General features: G+C 43.9%; 1 protein-coding gene across 9 annotated transcripts in view; it reads left to right on the top strand.

Moving 5' to 3' along the window:
* The first annotated feature begins 3,606 nt into the window (after window positions 1–3,606).
* Window positions 3,607–23,352, top strand: part of LOC129857608 (disintegrin and metalloproteinase domain-containing protein 15-like) — a 36,579-nt gene continuing 16,833 nt past the window's right edge. For all 9 annotated transcript variants that reach the window (XR_008759921.1, XR_008759922.1, XM_055926042.1 and 6 more), the window contains exons 1-14: window positions 3,607–4,384; window positions 8,534–8,637; window positions 14,483–14,559; window positions 14,811–14,889; window positions 15,040–15,116; window positions 16,101–16,311; window positions 16,471–16,536; window positions 16,688–16,759; window positions 17,968–18,137; window positions 18,294–18,378; window positions 18,500–18,648; window positions 18,853–19,030; window positions 19,622–19,714; window positions 20,082–20,277. Coding sequence is in view for 7 of the 9 variants with exons in the window: in XM_055926042.1 (XP_055782017.1) it covers window positions 4,120–4,384; window positions 8,534–8,637; window positions 14,483–14,559; window positions 14,811–14,889; window positions 15,040–15,116; window positions 16,101–16,311; window positions 16,471–16,536; window positions 16,688–16,759; window positions 17,968–18,137; window positions 18,294–18,378; window positions 18,500–18,648; window positions 18,853–19,030; window positions 19,622–19,714; window positions 20,082–20,277 (1,822 nt within the window). In the remaining 2 variants the exon portion in view is untranslated. The remainder of the gene's footprint in view (window positions 4,385–8,533; window positions 8,638–14,482; window positions 14,560–14,810; window positions 14,890–15,039; window positions 15,117–16,100; window positions 16,312–16,470; window positions 16,537–16,687; window positions 16,760–17,967; window positions 18,138–18,293; window positions 18,379–18,499; window positions 18,649–18,852; window positions 19,031–19,621; window positions 19,715–20,081; window positions 20,278–23,352) is intronic.

The raw sequence follows: 23,352 nt of genomic DNA, 5'->3' as shown, positions 1-23,352 counted from the left end.
TATGGAAAATTTCAGGGATCTTTTATTTCAGCTCATGAAACATGGGACCAACACTTTACAGGTTGCATTTATATTTTTGTTCAGTGTAGTAATAAAAAATATATTTTTCTAAGGTCATAATATAATGTATCAAGACATTATCATTATAATGTATCAAGACATTTGATCACAGTGACGACACCCACTGTGATCAAAACATCAGTAGTAGCTACATTAAAACTCTGGGAGCCTCTACACAACATGCAAATAGATGTGTTGACATTGGGTCCAGGCTGTGTAATGTTTTAAATAGGCAGGCTAACATTTATTATTCCTCTCCTTTTTTATCCCTTGTGGAATTGGCACAGGGAAGGTTTGAACAAACAGTAGGGTCCTGTCAGGCGACCTGCAAATAACAAAGAATACAATGTTGCACAAAGTAGAAGCGCTCCTTATAGTGTCAGTATTTGCAGTCGATCTGGATATCACAAAGGGTGGATTTCGCCAGAGTTCTTAAAGATGTTTTACGGATATCTCCCCGGAAATTGGAGCAGCTACTGGGTCGACTGCTGAGTATAAATGGAAATAAAACAAATCATTGTTCAGGAGAAAGCTTGGTCTTCATTTACATCATACACTATTTGTGTGAAATTCAACAGCTAAGCTGAGCTACCTCATTAAGGCCAGTTGTGCACATTCTTGTTTTTGTTCTAATATCCCTTAATTGTTCCAGATGAACACCAAAATTAAGTCCAGGAAACTCTAGGCTTATAAGATGCACATTCTCCATAAACATGCATATAGAAACGTGACTAAAAGAAGAAACCTAGCCTAATCCAGACGTAATGGATATAACTGTTCATGCACACTTGTGCACCATTGCTGGTTGAGGTATATTTAAGCAATAACGCACAAGAGGGTGTGGTATATGGCCAATATACCACGGCTAAGGGCTGTTCTTAGGCACAACCCTTAGCCATGGTTTTTTGGCAATATATCACAAACGCCTGAGGTGCATTATTGCTATTATAAACCGGTTACCAACGTAATTGGAGCAGTACAAATAAATGTTTTGTCATACCCGTGCTATACGGGTTTGTCAGCCATTCAGGGCTCGAACCACCCAGTTTATAATTCAATGTATTCAATGGGCTTTAGCACAATGTGTACACAGAGTGAATGTGGCCCTTTTCCCCCAATCCTGTAAGAAATGCACTGGCTCGTGTGTGTCGAGTAAAGCAGTGCTTACCTGAGAGCAGCTTATTGTAATAGCATTAAACACTACGTATTCTGCTCATACTGAAGCCCTACCTACAGTACTGCACAGAGAGGGGCAAAGGGGCGAAGGAGTGTATACTGTATGCAGAGAAACTAAGAATTAGAGGGGGTAAGAGATTAACGGAGGGAAAGCGGGATACAGACATTTTTCATGCTGGCATTTCCACAATAGGGAGAGTGTTTCAAAGGCATTTTGAGCATTTAAAATTCTGGCCTGGGTTGAAAATGCATGTGTGAAATCTGGCCCTTGAGGTCCGATACACTTCTGGTTTTCATTCTTCTCTGATCGGGGACTGGTTTAGACCTGGGACACCAAATGAGGTGAGTGCAATGATAGATCAAGTAGGAACAAAAACCAGAAGTGCTTTGCCATTCCAGGATCATAATTGAAATGCTGCCTGGGTTGACTAAGGGTTCAAAATGCCAGTCTGATAGCACCTATAGAGAAACTACATCGAGGGGAGAGACTGTAGATAGAGTAGTAGATAGTAGTAGATAGAGTGAGAGTAGATAGAGTGAAGGATTGCCCTCTGTGTGTTTTCACTTGGCACTAAATCAGCTGAAGTGTCATTACTGTTATTAGTCCTCCCCTTATGCTCTCTGAAGGGGATTAGTTTCACAAATCAAGCAAAATTAAGCTGCTGCACATTCAGCATGTGGGAGAGAAGTGCAACATGGTGAAAGTGTGCAGCCCACAGATTAATCCAACTGGCCTTAGGAGTTCAGCGCTCCAGAAGCATCCTCATGGTGGACAGTATTTACTGTTCATACAGCAGTGGTGAAGTCTAGTACCCATGTTCAGGGTGATTCAAATATCTCATTCAACAGAAACTTTTCTATATCTTGCCTGTCTGTGCCCTACTGTTCTACACACTATATATTAGCTCATTGTCATTTATCTGACTGCCCCATTTCTCTCTGTCTGTCCACCCTCTGCTGTGGCTGCCTGTCTGTTAGCGGGAGAAGAGGCGCGCTCTGTTCCTTTATAACCTGCAGATCCAGAGGCGCATCTCGTACACCAAAAGGCAACGGACACGACTCATGCAGCTAGGAACAGGAGAGAAAACAGTGCGTACTGTGTGTATTTAACTACTCTCTCATTAAACAGAGTTTAAACATCTTTTTTTCCTAAAGGTCTTTGAACCGTTCTATTTCCTGATTTAGTTGATGGGATGGCTCTTGGATGAACTCATAACAGAATGACAGTGCCTTTAATTTTGAAGTCAAATGGGCTTACTCTTTTCCGGGAACGATCTCCAAGACAAATCTAAACAAACACAGACAAACTCTTTGGGATGCAGCCTCCCTCACACTCTCCTTCCTGGGCCCTTCTCTATCCATCCGGTCTTACATGCTGTTGTATTATCCTCTGTTCTGACTTCACTAATGATTTTCATTCCATGCCCTGTGACCCCCAATAATCTAATTAGGGCAAATCTGTTCATTTCATTGAATTGTACTGTTATTTAACACTGCCCCTTCTACCTACGGTACTCTCCCCATCCCACTCTCTATTCCTCCCACTTTTCTGCTCTCTTTCTACCTTTCACCTCCACTCTCTCCTGCTCAGGTGTTGTCCAGACTGGGCTGCAGGCTGCGGTGGTGCTGTGTGTGTGGGGAGAGGCAGAGGGGTGACCGGGGCGTGAAGTGCACAGTCCCAGGCGACCTACTGGCCCCAGTGCTGGAGGGACCTGGGCAGGATCTGTTACACCTGTGTCCCCACTAGTAACTGGGACCCAGTAGAGGGCTCTTTAGACATGTACTATGTTAGGGCGACCACCTAAATCACATGCAGACACAGTAAAGATATTTAGCATATTAGCCCATTACAGGTTTTGGTCCTTAATCTTTTTCAATAGCAATAAAACAAACTTGCCGAATGAACAGCTGATCATTACACACTGTTAAATGTTTATCTTGGCTCATTTCTTTAAAGTTTTGTTCTGAAGGAAATTGTTTCATTCCTTGAATCCCTGTCCATAGTTGCATTTCCTGTGACTAATTAATCAAATCAACTAGACATAACAATAGCATCTGTTTCACCAGAGTTCTCAGCAGATTCTAGTTGTTATTTAGCAATGCTGACAATTGACAATTCTTTGGGATGTTCAGACAATAGGATAATTTTATATTATCAGATTAAATAGCCTATGTCTGTGTGTAAGGTAAACAATTGCATCATTTAGTCACACTTAATTACCTTAAAATGTAGGACTTTATAAATCGATTGTGTATTTTTAGAATTTGCTATATAGAAATGTTGTCAAGTTAGAATACGCGGCGGCTGTCTAAAATGTGACCGCAGAAAGATTCGGGCAGTAAAGAGTTAAAGCACAAGCGAAAATCCCGCCCTGTTCGGGGGTTGAAATGCGATTACACCATCGCTGTAAACACGCACTCAGTCTTGTATGTGCGAAGCTGTCTGTCTTTCAGGAATTAAGATATTCTGAATAGTACTTTGGGAGTTTAACGAGATCACTGTGGGCTCATCTCCGCTACGGAATGGACATATGTTGTAGTAGCTCTGTGTGTGAAGGTAACGGTACTGGAAATATGACCTTGCGATAACGGCAGCCACAGACAGCGGGTCGGGCTTGGTTAGAGGTCTGTTACAGGACTTTATGGTGTAGGCTAATGGCGCAGGTGAATGAAGCCTCTTGAAATAAAGTCACACGTTCGATTGACTGGCACAAGCAACACTTCTGCTCTGCGCATGCATTTATGGATCGCTATCATGGACTTTCGCTTGACATTTGCCCCTGTAGGCAAATTGAGGTAGCCGTATAGTTGCCTCCAACAGAACCTGTGACCTTTCTCCGTTTTTGAATGCCTTGTTTTACACTTTTTTACGTTGATTAGTTGATGGACAAGAGCCAATGTCACTGCGCAACAATGTTTCTATCTCGAGCTCTGGTAACGTTGGTGCTACTTGAGACTGTAACATTTCGCGGTACTCAATCAAATACGTTACCTAGTAACCGTTTAGGATTGCTGGACGATGCCGATTTGCAGGAATATCTGCTGGCGGAAAGTCATATGAACTCAAATAAGACAGAGATGGAGAAGCCACAAGAGAAGCTGTCTCCTTTGAACACAACCACAGTATCGTCTCACTCCTCACTTATAAGTAGGTATTTGTAGTAACCCTAATTTAGCCTAGGCAACTTCAAAGGAACGGTCATTAAAATGTAATTTCAGTCCCTGTCTGGGCACTCAAATTCACCAAAAACGACATTACATTTTAGGCCTATTCTACAGTCAGTTAAACCTCTGTACTGGAGCCTAGCATACATGCTAATTACAATTAATATTTATCTGATACCTTTACTTTCTAAACACTTATAATAGCACGTTTCTAGTAAATCCGGGTGTAGGCCGGACTCGGACCCTGGCCCAGTGACTGTCAAGCCCAACACCTAGCGACCTGGTGAAGAGGTTCAGACCTTTTCACTTAATTGTTAAGATATTGGCTTGACAGTCGCTGGACACACATTCAAGTACCAGTTGTGGCAAATTCTCAAAAATATGTTGGAGGTGGTGTATGGTAGAGAAATAAACATAAAAATTCTCTGGCAACAGCTCTGGTGGACATTCCTGCAGTCAGCATGCCAATTGCACGCTCCCTCAACTTGAGACATCTGTTGCATTGTGTTGTAACAAACCTGCACATTTTAGCGTGCCCTTTTATTGTCCCCAGCACAAGGTGCACCTGTGTAATGATCATGCTGTTTAATCAGCTTCTTGATATTATTTTATTTATTTAACTTGGCAAGTCAGTTAAGAACTAATTCTAATTTACAATGACGACCTACCAAAAGGCCAAAGACCTCCTGTGGGGATGGGACCAGGGATTAAAAAATATATATATATATATGCTACCATGTTGTGTTGCTACCATGCTATGTTGTTGACTTAGGTCTCTCTTTATGTAGTGTTGTGGTGTCTCTCTTGTCCTGTGTGTTTTGTCCTATATGACAAAACACACATGACAAGAGAGACACTACATAAAGAGAGACCTAAGTCAACAACATAGCATGGTAGCAAAACAACATGGTACAAACATTACTGGGCACAGACAACCACACAAAGGGCAAGAAGGTAGAGACAACAATACATCACGCAAAGCAGCCACAACTGTCAGTAAGAGTGTCCATGATTGAGTCTTTGAATGAAGAGATTGAGATAAAACTGTCTAGTTTGAGTGTTTGTTGCAGCTCGTTTCAGTCGCTAGCTGCAGCAAACAGAAAAGAGAGTGACCCAGGGATGTGTGTTCTTTGGGGACCTTTAACAGAATGTGACTGGCAGAACGGGTGTTGTATGTGGAGGATGAGGGCTGCAGTAGACATATCAGATAGGGGGTAGTGAAGCCTAAGAGGGTTTTCTAAATAAGCATCAACCAGTGAGTCTTGCGACAGGTATACAGAGATGCCCAGTTTACAGAGGAGTATAGAGTGCAGTGATGTGTCCTATAAGGAGCATTGGTGGCAAATCTGATGGCCGAATGGTAAAGAACATCTAGCCGCTCGAGAGCACCCTTACCTGCTGATCTATACATTATGTCTCTGTAATCTAGCATGGGTTGGATGGTCATCTGAATCAGGGTTAGTTTGGCAGCTGGGGTGAAAGAGGAGCGAGTACGATAGAGGAAACCAAGTCTAGATTTAACTTTAGCCTGCAGCTTTGAAATGTGCTGAGAGAAGGACAGTGTACTGTCTAGCCATACTCCCAAGTACTTGTATGAGGTGGCTACCTCAAGCTCTAAACCCTCAGAGGTAGTAATCACACCGGTGGGAAGAGGGGCATACTTCTTACCAAACCACATGACCTTTGTTTTGGAGGTGTTCAGATCAAGGTTAAGGGTAGAGAAAGCTTGTTGGACACTAAGAAATCTTTGTTGTAGAGCATTTAATACAAAATCTGGGGAGGGGCCAGCTGAGTATAAGACTGTATCATATCTTGGCAAAGGAGAAATGCTCACTAACAAGGATGTAAACAAATTTGTGCACAACATTTGAGAGAAATAAGCGTTTTGTACATATGGAAAATGTCTGCAGTCTTTTATTTCAGCTCATGAAAACATGTTGCGTTTATACTTTTGTTCAGTGTACAGTTGAAGTCGGAAGTTTACGTACACTTAGGTTGGAGTCAATTAAACTTGTTTTTCAACCACTCCACAAATTTCTTGTTAACAAACTATAGTTTGGGCAAGTTGGTTAGGACATTTACTTTGTGCATGACACAAGTAATTTTGCCAACAATTGTTTACAGACAGATTATTTCATTTATATTTCACTCTATCACAATTCCAGTGGGTCAGAAGTTTACATACATTAAGTTCACTGTGTCTTTAAACAGCTTGGAAAATTCCAGAAAATTATGTCATGGTGTTAGAAGCTTCTGATATGCTAATTGACATAATTTGAGTCAGTTGGAGGTGTACCTGTGGATGTATTTCAAGACATATTTTCAAACTCAGTGCCTCTGTGCTTGACACCAGGTGAAAAATCAAAAGAAATCAGCCAAGACCTCAGAAACAAAATTGTAGACATCCACAAGTCTGGTTCATCCTTGGGAGCAATTTCCAAACGCCTGAAGGTACCATGTTCATCTGTACAAACAATAGTACACACGTATAAACACCATGGGACCACACAGTTGTCATACCGCTCAGGCAGGAAACGTGTTCTGTCTCCTAGAGATGAACGTACTTTGGTGCGAAAAGTGCAAATCAATCCCAAAACAACAACAAAGGACCTTGTGAAGATGCTGGAGGACACAGGTACAAAAGTATCTATATCCACAGTAAAACGAGTCCTGTATCGACATAACCTGAAAGGCTGCTCAGCAAGGAGGAAGCCACTGTCCCAAAACCGCCATAAAAAAGCCAGACTACGGTTTGCAACTGCACATGGGGGCAAAGATTGTACTTTTTGGGGAAATGTCCTCTGGTCTGATGAAACAAAAATATAACTGTTTGGCCATAATGGCCATCATTATGTTTGGAAGAAAAAGGGGGAGGCTTGAAAGCTGAAGAACACCATCCCAACCGTGAAGCACGGGGGTGGCACCATCATGTTGTGGGGGTGCTGTGATGGAGGGACTGGTGCACTTCACAAAATAGATGGCATCATGAGGAAAGAAAATTATGTGGATATATTGAAGCAACATCTCCAGACATTAGTCTGGAAGTTAAAGCTTGGTTGCAAATGGGTCTTCTAAATGGACAAGGACCCCAAGCATACTTCCAAAATTGTGGCAAAATGGCTTAAGGACAACAAAGTCAAGGTATTGGAGTGGCCATCACAAAGCCCTGACCTCAAACCTGAAGAACATTTGTGTGCAGAACAAGGAGGCCTACAAACCTGACTCAGTTACACCAGCTCTGCCAGGAGGAATGGGCCAAAATTCACCCAACTTATTGTGGTAAACTTGTGGACGGCTACCCAACACGTTTGAACCAAGTTAAACAATTTCAAGGCAATGGTACCAAATACTAATGGAGTGTATGTAAACTTCTGGGCCACTGGGAATGTGATGAAATAAAGAAAAGCTGAAATAAATCATTCTCTACTATTATTCTGACATTTCACATTCTTAAAGTAAAGTGGTGATCCTAATTGACCGAAGACAGGACATTTTTACTAGGATTAAATGTCAGGAATTGTGAAAAACTGAGTTTAAATGTATTTGGCTAAGGTGTATGTAAACTTCTGACTTGAACTGTACATAGGTAGGCTATTGTACTGAAGTTAATGCAGCTGTGTCTGTTTTATGTGTGTGTGAAGAAAGGAGTCAGCAGATATGCCTGCTAAGAAACAGAGAGCATGAGCTGTTATAAGCACATCTGGCATCACTGATTGGTTTGTGCAATTAGCTTGAATTGTACATGCTTAGTTAAGATTGTGATGCTGAGCTTTTTTCCTGGCATATTGAAACCATTTAATGAAAATTGTAGGTTTCCTGCATTTCCTACCCTAAGCCTGTATACCACATTAGTTTTTCCTTACTGCTAAGGGATATCCATCTGGGATATGGCTGACTTTATCTTAGCATTAGCATTGCCCCATGGGGAAGGGGGTTCACTGACTACTAGGACTGGGTAATAGGTTGCCATTAGCTGAGAATTTAGATTTTAGGGTCACTACTAGCATGAACAAAATAGTTTCTCCATCCGCTGATGTTATAGTATCAAACTGATATTTATTAATCTGAATATAGCGCCTCAAGGGACATAAGACAATATTTTCCTATGAATCCCATCTCTCCTTGTCCCCAGGTCCAGAGCACCACCATGGTAGTAGGCACGGCAAGCCACTGGAGAGGACCAGGCCCTTTGTCGTAGTGGACGGACACAAGAGAAGTCTGAGTGAGGCCTTGCAGGTGAGACTACAGACATCAAGAGAATGTGTGTGTGAGAGTATCTTTCTACACAGAGCCATACACATACACACTATTACTCTGGTCCTACTTCCACTACCTGCTTTCTATTTCCATGCGTACATGTTACCATTCTTCATTCAGTGATCCCAGAGCACTTTTATAAAGTGGCCTTTATTTTTGTTTAGATAGTATCAGAGGTTAATAACCATTATATTTTTACAGGTCCCATAGGAACTCCTAATTTTAAACTGCAGTTTTATATCTCAAACTAACATCAAACCCACACCTGGTTATTCCAATTGCAATGTGCGGCTCACATTTTTTTTCTATTCGAAGGTTGTCAGTGTTATGATGTTCTCCTCTCTGGGTGGAGTGAGTGATATGGGGGAATTCTTCAGGATATGATTTCAGACCTCCTGTCAGCTGCACAGGAAGTGTTCGTCCTCTTAAAGTGCCCCAGTCCCCCCCCCCCCCTTCTTCAGATCATAGTTTTTATTCAGGAAGCTCCCTGTAAAATATGTCAAGGCGCCTACTTCCTTCCTCTATTATATTAGCACAAAAAAGGAAGCCAGACAGCAGACCCCCCCTCCTTTCCACACACACACACACACACACACACACACACACACACACACACACACACACACACACACACACACACAGGGGAAAGTAGAGAATAAGAGCATGACAGGGCTACATTTTTGCACATCACTTTTTAAGACAGCTACTGGATTGGAATGTTGACTTTCAAAAGGTCGAACCCCATTGGCAAAGCAGTCTCCATCAGGCACCCAGATGTTTGTTTACTGGTTTCAAAACACATCAGGGCACTGCACTGTCATACAAATAACACAGTTGAGTGGGCCTCATTGACTAAGACTCAGCGGAGAGTCACTCCTAATTCCTACATTATTGTGTGGTTTATCCTCTGAATCACTGCAGTCATTGATGAATGAGTAGCCGTTTTTCACTTGTCATGAGGTTACTGCACCCACAGCCTACTGCTCATACTGATGAACATAACACCAGTGATTCACATACTCAGTCAAAATACATGCAACGTGTAACCATGGAAACTGGGATCTGTTTTTAGATTGTTTGTCAGAAATGAGAGGAAAGGTGGGGGATGGTGCCATATGGGAGGGGTGTGCCTGTGTGTGTCTGTTATACAAACTTTGTCCGTCCACCCTCATCAACACCCACCCATCCCCTGAACAATGTAATTCCTGTAACGCTCCATTTCCCAGTCTAGGGTATTCAAGTGATAAAGATCACTCCAACCTGAGCCAAGTGTGACATTGGAACTTAGAGCCACCACTTGTGCTCTAAATAGCACTAATTAAAGTATTTAAATTCACCACTCAGACTGAGTGCACTTACTTGAATGTAATCACCAGGATAGTGTGCAACTTCATCACGTTAAATGTAGATCTTTTATTTGTCTAGCAAAGCATGATTAGCTATAGATAAGATGATTGTAAATGTTCTCTCGAGGCAAAAAGATCTGAGTGTATATTCTTTGCATATCACTACCATGCTACAAATACAGATTATTATTTTAGTTTGTTCAAAAGAACTATGAGTTCCTTTTTGTTGAAATGCGTGTAACTCCCAGCCCAATTAGGATCTCAGATTGATTATACGTGAGTGAGATATTAAAGAAGAAAACATGCCAGTCACCACAGTGTTAGTTTAATTTCTTATGGTGGAGCAGGTGACTTGTGTCCTCTTGGGAGAGGACTTGACCTGAATAGCTTCTGTCAACGTTGAACCATGAATAGATCTACTTTGTCAAACAAACTTTCAGACAATTGCCACATTGATGTTGGAAATAAATGTTTTAAGAAGAAAATACAGACATGTATGACATGTTATCAGATTGCCGATAACCCTTTTTTTGGGGAGCTGCTGCTCAGTGCTCACCTCTCTGGTGCCTGCTATTATTAGCCTCCACACCAACTTGGTTATGAATGGATTTGTGACCACGTGCACGCACGCACGCACGCACGCACGCACGCACGCACGCACGCACGCACGCACGCACGCACGCACGCACGCACGCACGCACGCACGCACGCACGCACGCACGCACGCACGCACGCACGCACACACACACACACACACACACACACACACACACACACACACACACACACACACACACACACACACACACACACACACACACACACACACACACACACACACACACACACACACACACACACACAGAACTCTGATGTGTAAGGCGTGCAGCAGGGAGCTTCACCTTAATACAGCTTAAGGAGGGGATCTCAGCTAATTCAGATCCTGATCGCTCTGTGTTGACAGTGAAACCCTTTAACCTACCATTAAGACAGCTGTGTGTGTGTGAGGAAGGCATTATTGTCTTACACCCAAAGCATGGTAAGACTGATTCTTTATGTTGGGGGGGGGGGGGGGGGGGGGGGGGGGGGGCTCTTATCTACTTAAGAAAGTGTCTGTAGGGAAAGTGTTTCACTAAGATGTGTGGTGTATTGAGCCGGGTAAAGAATGGTCTTGAGTTAATCCCCAACCGGGGTCGTGTTTATATAACCAGATCATTCATTATACCCCAAAAGTAATTCAAATCACTGAGTACTTCTCTGAGCCCAAGTGAAGGTAATGCAAGTAGGCAGGCTACTACTTAAATGGGAACGAATCACTTGTTTCCTATTTGTGAGGTTAGTTCTGGATATCCATGAACAGCAGTAAAGAAACAGTCAGAGGCAGACATGAGTTCCAGTGAAATGGTTTTCACTCTTGCCTTCATACCACCATCTGTTGAACATTTATAAACCAGGACGTGTTGACTCTCTGGTTCATCGATATTAATCAGTCAAGTGCTAGGGAAGGGGAGAAGAGCCAGCAAACACCACATTCCCTTTGGGACTGGAGTTGAATGTGACACTCCTCTACCTCATGTTGCCCATTGTACATTAATTCACTTGGCTGTTATTGTAATGCAAAGGGGTACACAAGTCATGAACTAACCCAGAGATTTCGCCCAGATAGTGGACAGGCACACTCTATTCACATGCCCAGACTTGATCCATAAACAGGATCCAGGGTTGCTCTGGGTCAGACTAAATAACAGAGAAGCACTACAGGGACTGAGGAAGACAGACATCCCAGGAGCTGACTGATTGTATTTCCCTCCCTCGCACTCTTTCGCTGAGCTGAAAGAGCTGGAGAGGAATCACGACTCGCCCTGTCCCTCCCTTCCTCCGTTACACCTCCTCCGCCCCTTGTCCCCTCTCCTCCCTGGTTTATTTATTCTGCTGTGGGTCACAAGCAGCTCTGCGTCTGAATGGACCCCACCCAGCATTCATGTGGCGGTGAGCTCATCTTGTTACTAGCAGGAGGTCACGGCCTGGGACATTTACCTCACTGAAGGAGAGGGAGGAAATAAGAGGAGGAGAGGGTGAAGGTAGAGAGAGTGGTGGAAGGAGAGGTAATGGCAGCAGAGATGGAGTGGATATGGTTATCGATAGGATAAAGAATGACAGAGGTGAGAGAGAGGTGAAAGTGGAATGCCAGTGAGCGTGAAACGAGAGACCAGTTGCAAGTGTGAGGTAAGGATTCAGAAGGAGGAAGAGGGGGGGGAGAAGAGAAGGTAGAGACAAGGAGAGAAATGAAAGAGAATTTGTAGTGCTCAAAGAAGAGGGAGAGGGTGAGAAAGGGAGAAGTGAGGCAATGACAAACAAAGTGTGGAGAGGGTGGGTGTTTCTTGGCTGAGCTCCAGATATTTGGGTGTGATCCTCCACTAGAGCCCTGAACAGATGTAGCTCTGCTCTGCTCTGGAAGGAGCCCTGTTTCTACTCTGACCTCTCACCCCAAAACCACAATCCGAGGCAGCTTGCCAAAAGATGCAGATGTTTGAGAGAGTGTGTACATGTGCTGTATGTCTCTCTTTCTCACCCTTAATCTTTATTCTCTTTGGACGCATAACTGACATTACTGTAGTTTGTTTTTTGCCTTGTAGTTTTTAGCCAGATCTCCACCATTGTGCTTGGAGTCTTTGTTGGTTACCCATTGGACTCTTTCCCTGGCAGTACAAAAACACAGACCCACCCAACATAACTCAGTCACACTCTGCTTACATACTGGGGTGAATGACCTCACCAAAGCCCTCTGATTATAATAAAGACTATAGAAACTGGAAATAGACCAGAGTTATGTTTTCATCCAAATGTATTGGAAATCCCCCTCAATTATCAGCATCTACTTCTGGGATTCTTCTTGGATTATGATATTCTTGGATGTGGAACCAGTTACATTTTGTACATATCCAATGACTTGGTTCCAGTGTGAATAGTTATGTTATTACTAATAGCCTCTTAGAGCCTATGGTACAGGGACACAGTTGTATGTATCATATGAACCATGATGTTGTTAAAGTATTTCTGGGACTGTGGACAGTAGAATACTTCTTAGTGAATTGGGTGTAAGTTGTTCTTGGACTTGAGTACCCGGCAATGACATCATCCAGCATGATTTCGCCGGGCCACAGAAGATTTAGACTCTCTGGTTCCTCATAGTCACTAACCGCTACTTGGAACTGAACAGACCTCTCTGTGATACTGTCACCACTAGTACTGCCTGTACTCCTAGGTCTAGTCCCATTTCCAAGTCTGATCCTCTGCCAATTCCTGTCAGTTAGCTGGAGAGGAGAAAGCGAGGAAGCAGCACTCTGCGGTGGGGAAGGAGGGAAGCGCCAACAGGAAGGGTTTCACTTACTCACTGTCTTCATAGGTGGAGCCGTTCAATGCGCTAGAAAATGACTGAATGGCAGGAAGAGAGACGGTGTTAGTTCCCGCTGGGGGGAATGACTGTAATGAGATGGAAGCGCAGGGGAAACGGACATGAAAAGAGGGAGAGGACGTAATTTACACACCGCCGCCTTGCGTTCGGTGAGAGAAATATGCAGCAGGCAAAGGAAGTCCATTTATAGCCTGATCCTTAGTGCCTATGAGGGGTAACCCTGGCTGACAGTCTGATTCAGCTCATTTGGGCTCTAGTATTGTGCTTAGTTGCCTGTGCCAATCAAGGACTGGGTGCTGCACGCATTTAGAGACTGGGTCTATTTTAGAGAGCATGCAGGTGTAAGCGTTGACAGGTAATGCTCAGGGGCGGCTGCAGCCATAGACAAAGTATAACTTTAATCGCACCATCTCATTTCATGTCCGCTGACTGGTTTGATGGGATGAGTATTGATTGGCTGAAGGGATTCAAAGTATATAGTATTATCCAATTTGAGCGTTGCGTAATAATGGAACTTTAGTGCGGAGAAAGGATGAGCGCTCCATAGCTGTCTACTACATCTGAAATGTTGTCCATCAGCCTCGAAAGGATATAGGTCATTGTGTACATAACCTGCTCTTTATGAACTATGCAGGACTTCCTAAGCCTCAATCCTTTAAACTTTGCAGGGTTAATAAGAAAGACCACATGGTGGTACTGGATATTACTGCTGTTTCACTAAGAAGATTGTCCCTTTGCCACTTCAAGCTGCTCTTGGCTGCATTCGCTCATTAAGACACTCATCACGTGCTAATCATGAATACACCATGTTGAAACATTGAGTGATTACAATAACAACAACAGCGAACAAAGTCATTGCTGGAAAGATTTTGTTGGACAATGAGTTCATTTGGTCACACAAGGTCCTTGTTCCCCTTTAGCACAACAGTTGTTAGGGGGAAGTGTCCAACCGTATTTTCGTAGTACAGTTAGTTCAATTATCCACTGACTTATGAGGATGAAAATCACAGTACACATTACCAGGTGTATGTTTCTTTTCCTTTTTTTCTCTTCCTTTTCACAGAACGGTCACCCAGACAAGCTACAGTGTGGTCTTCAATTTGGAGGCAGCATCTATCTTTTGGACCTGGAGAAAAACCAGTAAGCTCACGAACAAAATATACTCAATTTTAAAATATCAGAAGAATAAAATATATGTAATCACAAGCTTTAGCTATCTGAATGGGGAGTTGTGATGCAGAAATGCCCCAACCTTTGCCATCGACGAGTTAAGACTTCATAGTTTCAAAAAGGGATTTATCATCATCAACAATAAAATGTTCAGACTTCAGACAAATCTTCAGAGGAAGTAGTCTGAATGAATGTACAGTAACCCTGTCCTCTCCCTGCAGTGATCTCCTGCCCAAGCCCCCCAATGTCTTCTACTACCTCCCTAATGGCACTGGGGTTTCTTTAGAGGAGAGCACAGTGGTAAGTAATGTGTTGTAAATGTTCTGATTTTTTATAGGTAGAATTGTTAAAGGGGTTGTTATGAAATGGCAAGTTAGTTCATATGAGCTTGGATAATAATGTCGTCATTATATTATGTTGACTACTCTCTTCCTGGTTGTTATCTCCTAGACTCACTGCTACTACCACGGCTCAGTGAGGGGCTTCCCACAGTCCAGGGTGGCTCTCAGTACCTGCTCTGGACTCAGGTAATAATATCAACTTTAACTCTCTGTCAAAACTACAGGATGCTATGCAGCCTGTCAAAATTAGGATAATTTCCCCTGTCAATTTCCCCTTTCCCTGTCACTATCCAAAGGAATGTACATTTTCACAAGACTTCACAAGCAAAGCAACAGCATGCGAACAATGTTCCCTGTAGATGTACCCAGTCAACATTCTTGATTTGAGAATGGTGTCCATGGAAGTGAGATCATACAAATTCATACTATGTAATCATGCCTTTTAGGTTTTCCATTAAGAAATAGAGCCTAACGGCTCAATAAGTTTACCCGCATTACCTTATGATCTTAAGCAAATGCATTTCATTATCTGTTATGTAATGGTTCAAGCATTTAAAACCAGTAAAGTAATATAAACAGGGGTCAGTCAGCCTTATCCCACTTAATCGCCCTCCTCAGTTACTCCCTTTGTGGTGCACTATATGGCGAACCTATTATTATAAAGGGGAAGTCTTTACTAAGGGCACTTCACCTTTGCCTGCAGTACGGACAACGTCATGGTTATGTGAGCGTCATGGTTATGTGAGTGGGGCGGAATGATCGACCGTGAGGTGGCTTTAATCCAATTCAGATTAATCAGAAAGAACTCTGACCTCCTCAAGCATACTAATCACCCGATTTGAGAAAGCGCCAGTTTTAATCTGGGGTCCCTTCCGGTGACTTGGATACTTTAGGGATATCCAAATGAACTTGGCGGAAATCCATGGGAAATCCTCTTGACCTTTATTTTGAGTTGGAGTTATTTCGAGCTCTTTACTCACGTGGGCAGACCGTGTGGCCATATACTCGGTTTAGGGTCATGTTTATGTAGCAAAGGTCATTTGGTTGCTAGCAGAGCCTTGAACAATGTCCTCACCTGAAGTAACTGTATTTACTTGGAACTTGGACACCATTTTCTCCCCCTGTTGACTCCCTGTTGAGTGAGTCCCTGTTTATTCCCCTCTCCCTCAGGGGTGTGGTGGCTATCAACTCCACCCTGAGCTTTGAGCTGCAGCCTGAGGAAGACCACGAGGAGGGGGCAGAGGAGAGTGGAGGGGAGGAGGAGGAGGGGATGCACCTGCTTTACTCCACCAGACCTCTGGAGAGGGGTAATGTTGGGGGCTGTGGGGTGTCCCATACACCTGTACCCCCCATCCACATCCCACCACAAGTCCCACACAGGGTGAGAGGTGCTTGAAGCACAATCAAATGTTTATCTAGGGATTGGAACTACTAATGTTTTCGCCACTGCTGGAAATACCATACTGACTTCCCTGAATTGTCGACAACATACTGTACATTGGCCCGAATGTCTTTTGTTTACACTTTGCTTTTTTTGTAGAGTAAAAGGGACATTCTCTCAGAGACCAAGTACATAGAGCTTGTGCTTGTAGCTGATCACGAAGAGGTAATGTACGATAAGGCTAATGTACGACAATGCCCCTTAGTGTAAGCAAGGCACTGACATAGCTGCACTTTGAAGAGACCCCAGTACATTTAGACCAATCCCATCATGTTCTGTCTCTATTGTCCTAATCAATAACTGCTCTGTTTTACAGTACCTTAACTACCAGAAAATCAACAAGACTATCATCTATCGAATGCTGGATGTGGCCAACCAAGTAGACTGGGTATGTAACCTAATAGTAAAGTGGTCTCCTTTTTACCTCATTTAACACCTGATTTACTTAACAAAAGCCACATCTCAATAAGTGGTCCAGGTAATTCCTGACATGGCACAAGTGGGGGGTGGGCCTTACTTTTTCTGTCATCTACTGCTTCTCTATTGTTCCTCAAGCACGCGGGAGGCTGACGATATCACGTATTCCCAACAGACCAACTCCTTGAATGCCCTACTCCTTGAAGTTTGCAGGTGTCTAAAAAAACATTTATTTAGCTAAAAACACATTTTTCGCCCTTTAGTGTGTGTACTTTACTGTATTTATACTTGGGATATTGCTTTTCAAAAGTAAAAGAAATCGCTGGAGGATGTCTTTTAAGTATTAACCATACAACCAGTTTATTAGGTACAGCATCCCGTTCATGAAAATGGTTCGCTCCTACAGACAGTGTGTCACGTGGCTTGCTGTATATAGCAGGCAGACTGGCATCAAGGCATTCAGTTAGTGTTCGATTGAATGTTAAAATGGGCAAAACGAGTGACCTAAGCGACTTTGAGCGTTGTATGATTGTTGGTGCCAGGCGCGCTGGATCCAGTATCTCAGAATCGGCTGGCCTCCTCGGCTTTTCACGCATGACAGTGTGTAAGATTTACAGAGAATAGTGCGACAAACAAAAAAACATCCAGTCAGCGGCAGTCCTGTGGACGAAAACAGCTCGATGAGCGGTCAAAGGAGAAGGACAAGAATCTCACACAGAACTCGTCAGTCCTTTTTGTGGATGTGCTATTACAGCAGACGACAACGCCTGGTTCCACTCCTATCAGCTAAAAGCAAGAAGAAGCGTCTCCAGTGGGCACGCTATCACCAACACTGGACAATTGAGGAGTGGAAAAACATTGCCTGGTCCAACTTAACCTGGTTCCTGTTGTGTCATGGTGATGGCAGAGTCAGTATTTGGCGTAGGCAGCATGAATCCATGGCACCGTCCTGCCTGGTGACAACGGTACAGGCTGGTGGCAGTGGTGTAATAGTGTGGGGAACGTATTCCTGGCACACATTAGATCCCTTGATACCAATTGAGCAATGTTTCCATGCCCCAAAGAATTCAGGCTGTTATGGAGCCAAAGGGATATCCGGCCCGGTACTAGATGGGTGTACCTAATAAACTGTATATTTTCATTGGTTTGTCATGGTGGTTCTCATCTACCCCTCTCTAGTTCTACCGGCCGCTGAGTGTGCGTGTGGCTCTAACTGGACTGGAGATCTGGAGTGATCAGGATAAGATCCAGGTTGACAAGAGTCCTTCAGACACCCTCAACCGCTTCCTGGAGTGGCGCACCAGAGAGCTGCTGCCCCGCCTGCACCACGACAATGCTCAGCTCATTATGTGAGTAGTCAAATGGACTTGGTTGGAGGTTATCGGTGCCTTTCTCACACCTGTACATTATGGAAGCAGATCCATCCAAAATACATGAATATACCAGTGGATGACCTCTTTGTGAAAATAGACTAACTATAACTGTATGTGTTTGATCTGTTCCAGGGGGGAGTCATTTGATGGAACTACAGTGGGAATGGCATCTCAGTCTTCCATGTGCTCCAAGGACCGGTCAGGAGGGGTCAATGTGGTGAGTTAGTTAGCTTCAGTTAGGTTTATCAGTGGAGTAGAGGGGTAACTGCCCCACAGTGACAGTATGAGTCTGGTAGTTGACTGACTCTGTTATTCTCCCTCTCCCTCTCTGTGTGCAGGATCACCTGGTCAGTGTACTGGGGGTGGCGTCCACCATTGCCCATGAGCTCGGGCACAATCTGGGCATGAATCATGACACGGCCGACCGGCGCTGCCAGTGTCAGAACGAGCCACGCCTGGGAGGCTGCATCATGGAGCCATCTACTGGGTGAGGGGCTAGGGGGCTATGGTGGGCTAGGTTTGACATGCATTACAAAAGCACCAGGCCATGCAAAGTCAATGATGCAAAACAGAAAGGGTCAGTTATGTGCAGCTCAGTTGCCTTGTATTATGTTAATTTTAATGCACTTGTAAGAAGCTCTGGATAAGAGCATCCACTAAATGTCTTGTTCTCTTTGCCCCTCTGACCCAGGTTCATGCCAGGCCAGCTGTTCAGCAGCTGCAGTGCCAGAGACCTGTCCCTCAGCCTGCTCCATGGTGGGGGGATGTGCCTCTTCAACATGCCCCAGCCTGAGAAACTGCTGGGGGGGCCACGCTGTGGAAACCTCTACGTGGAGAAGGGAGAGGAGTGTGACTGCGGCCTGCTGGATGTATGTTGGACAGTAAATTTGATAATTTTAGGGAGGACAGCATAGCTCACCATAGATGCAGGTTGACATTTATTTTGATGACTCTTGCCCTGGAGGCAGCACTGAGCGGTTTCCTCTAGATGGGCCAGCTGTTAAGTCAAAATTGGCTATATCATACAAAAATTTGCTTTTTGGTCTTAATTTAAGGTTTGGCGTAAGGTTAGCAGTGTGGTCAGGGTTAAGGTTCGGGTTAGGTTTAGGTTTAAAATCTGATTTTATGACTTCGTGGATGTGCCAGCTACTGACCACCCTGCAGAGCTGCCTCCAGGACAAGATTCATCACAATGAACACCAACCTGCCACCATAGATGATAATTCAATGAACAGACTTTATGATTTAGGTCAGGGGTATTCAATCAGGGGGCCCGCAAAAATATATATATAAATGACACATTTTATTTTGTTATTTCAATGTTGATATTACTATCATATGATGGGGGTCCCTGGGTCGCAGTTTGCCTGGGAGGGGATCCCTGGAAAAGAAAAGGTTGAAGAGCCCTAACTTTAGGGTTTAGGATGAATTATTAAGTGTCTGTCTCTCTGGATGTCCAGGAGTGTAACGATCCCTGCTGCAACGCCACCACCTGTAAACTGGTTCCTGGGGCCCAGTGTTCCTCCGATGGCATCTGTTGTGACAACTGCAAGGTGGGCAAGCATCTCTCCCTCTGTCTCCTTCACTGGACCCTTACTGACACACACTCACACATTCAACCTCATCACTGAACACACTACTGAACACCTACATTTAAATCAGCTCAGGTCATTAGTATCATATTTATTATAATCATATATGTAACTCAGATTGTTATGTTCTTGTCTATTACGGTTCTGTATTTTGTCATGTATTTGTATGTTTTATGTGGACACCAGGAAGAGTAGCTGCTGCATGTGGAATAGCTAATAGTGATCCTAATAAACTAAACTGTTACATGATCTATCGCAAGAATCTGAACAAAGGTCCAAATCATAAACCCCTTTACTGATCTACTGTCTATTTTCTCTGTCTGACCAGCTGCGTTCAGGTGGATGGATGTGTCGGCAGCCCCTGGGGGAGTGTGACCTCCCAGAGCACTGCACCGGTACCTCTCCCTACTGCCCCCCCAACGTGTTCCTGCAGAACGGCGAGCCCTGCGAGGAAGGCTCCTCCTACTGCTACAGCGGGGTCTGCGCCAGCTTCAACACACAGTGCCAGATGTTGTGGGGACCTAGTGAGTTACACTATTGGTCAAATGTTCTGGACCCGATAACCATTATGATTGATACCACTGTGGGGAGCTAGTGGCTAGTTATTTGGACTTGTTTCAGTACTTTGACAAAGTACTGTAGAACCTCGAGATCTGAACCCCAGAGTTCTGGACTGACTGGTCAGCGGAACTGGAACTTTTTAAAAGCAACAGAGAATACTTCCCTGGACAAAGGATTCCTACAGTTTAAGTCGGAAGTTTACATACACTTAGGTTGGAGTCATTAAAACTTGTTTTTCAACCACTCCACAAACTTCTTGTTAACAAACTATAGTTTTGGCAAGTCGGTTAGGACATCTACTTTGTGCATGACACAAGTAATTTTTCCAACAATTGTTTACAAACAGATTATTTCACTTATAACTCACTGTATCACAATTCCAGTGGGTCAGAAGTTTACATACACTCAGTTGACTGTGCCTTTAAACAGCTTGGAAAATTCCAGAAAATTCATGGCTTTAGAAGCTTCTGATAGGCTATTTGACATCATTTGAGTCAATTGGAGGTGTACCTGTGGATGTATTTCAAGGCCTAGCTTCAAACTCAGTGCCTCTTTGCTTGACATCATGGGAAAATCAATAGAAATCAGCAAGACCTCAGAAAAACAATTGTAGACCTCCACAAGTCTGGTCCATCCTTGGGAGCAATTTCCAAACGTCTGACGTTCATCTGTACTAACAATAGTACGCAAGTATAAACACCATGGGACCACGCAGCCGTCATACCGCTCAGGAAGGAGACGCGTTCTGTCTCCTAGAGATGAACGTACTTTGGTGCGAAAAGTACAAATCAATCCCAGAACAACAGCGAAGGACCTTGTGAAGATGCTGGAGGACACAGGTACAAAAGTATCTATATCCACAGTAAAACGAGTCCTATATTGACATAACCTGAAAGGCCGCTCAGCAAGGAAGAAGCCACTGCTCCAAAACCGCCATAAAATAGCCAGACTACGGTTTGCAACTGCATATGGGGACAAAGATCGTACTTTTTGGGGAAATGTTCTCTGGTCTGATGAAACAAAAATAGAACTGTTTGGCAATAATGACCATCGTTATGTTTGGAAGAAAAAGTGGGAGGCTTGCAAACCGAAGAACACCATCCCAACTGTGAAGCACGGAGGTGGCAGCATCATGTTGTGGGGGTGCTTTGCTGCAGGAGGGACTGGTGCACTTCACAAAATAGATGGCGTCATGAGGGAGGAAAATTATGTGGCTATATTGAAGCAACATCTCAAGACATCAGTCAGGAAGTTAAAGCTTGGTCACAAATGGGTCTTCTAAATGGACAATGACCCCAAGCACACTTCCAAAATTGTGGTAAAATGGCTTAAGGACAACAAAGCCAAGGTATTGGAGTGGCCATCACAAAGCCCTGACCTCAATCCTATAGAAAAAGGGCCTACAAACCTGACTCGGTTACACCAGCTCTGTCAGGAGGAATGGGACAAAATGCACCCAACTTATTGTGGGAAGCTTGTGGACGGCTACCCGAAACATTTGACCCAAGTTAATCAATTTCAAGGCAATGCTACCAAATACTAATTGAGTGTATGTAAACTTCTGACCCACTGGGAATGTGATGAAAGAAATAAAGCTGAAATAAATCATTCTCTCTACTTTTATTCTGACATTTCACATTCTTAAAATAAAGTGGTGATCCTAACTGACCGAAGACAGGGAATTTTTACTAGGATTAAACATCAGAAATTGTGAAAAACTGAGTTTAAATGTATTTGGCTAAGGTGTCCGACTTCAACTGTATATACACTTCTCAAAAAAATAAAGGGAACACTTAAACAACACAATGTAACTCCAAGTCAATCACACTTCTGTGAAATCAAACTGTCCACTTAGGAAGCAACACTGATTGACAATAAATTTCACATGCTGTTGTGCAAATGGAATAGACAAAAGGTGGAAATTATAGGCAATTAGCAAGACACCTCCCAAAACAGGAGTGATTCTGCAGGTGGTGACCACAGACCACTTCTCAGTTCCTATGCTTCCTGGCTGATGTTTTGGTCACTTTTGAATGCTGGCGGTGCTCTCACTCTAGTGGTAGCATGAGACGGAGTCTACAACCCACACAAGTGGCTCAGGTAGTGCAGTTCATCCAGGATGGCACATCAATGCGAACTGTGGCAAAAAGGTTTGCTGTGTCTGTCAGCGTAGTGTCCAGAGCATGCAGGCGCTACCAGGAGACAGGCCAGTACATCAGGAGACGTGAAGGAGGCCGTAGGAGGGCAACAACCCAGCAGCAGGACCGCTACCTCCGCCTTTGTGCAAGGAGGTGCACTGCCAGCGCCCTGCAAAATGACCTCCAGCAGGCCACAAATGTGCATGTGTCAGCATATGGTCTCAAAAGGGGTCTGAGGATCTCATCTCGGTACCTAATGGCAGTCAGGCTACCTCTGGCGAGCACATGGAGGGCTGTGCGGCCCCACAAAGAAATGCCACCCCACACCATGACTGACCCATCGCCAAACCGGTCATGCTGGAGGATGTTGCAGGCAGCAGAACGTTTTCCACGGCGTCTCCAGACTCTGTCACGTCTGTCACATGTGCTCATGTGCTCAGTGTGAACCTGCTTTCATCTGTGAAGAGCACAGGGCACCAGTGGCGAATTTGCCAATCTTGGTGTTCTCTGGCAAATGCCAAACGTCCTGCACGGTGTTGGGCTGTAAGCACAACCCCCACCTGTGGACGTCGGGCCCTCATACCACCCTCATGGAGTCTGTTTCTGACCGTTTGAGCAGACACATGCACATTTGTGGCCTGCTGGAGGTCATTTTGCAGGGCGCTGGCAGTGCAGCATGTGAAATTTATTGTCAATCAGTGTTGCTTCCTAAGTGGACAGTTTGATTTCACAGAAGTGTGATTGACTTGGAGTTACATTGTGTTGTTTAAGTGTTCCCTTTATTTTTTTGAGCAGTGTATATTGTCACTACTAGTGATTGAAGAAACTGTTTTGGTGAGTTATGATATCTAATCATATCTAATCTTCATATGCCATATGTTGCAGAGTTGGAGAATTGAG

This window comes from Salvelinus fontinalis, chromosome 6 (assembly GCF_029448725.1).
Source record: "Salvelinus fontinalis isolate EN_2023a chromosome 6, ASM2944872v1, whole genome shotgun sequence".
Classification (NCBI taxonomy): Eukaryota; Metazoa; Chordata; class Actinopteri; order Salmoniformes; family Salmonidae; genus Salvelinus; species Salvelinus fontinalis.
This window is presented reverse-complemented; position numbering and strand designations above follow the sequence as displayed.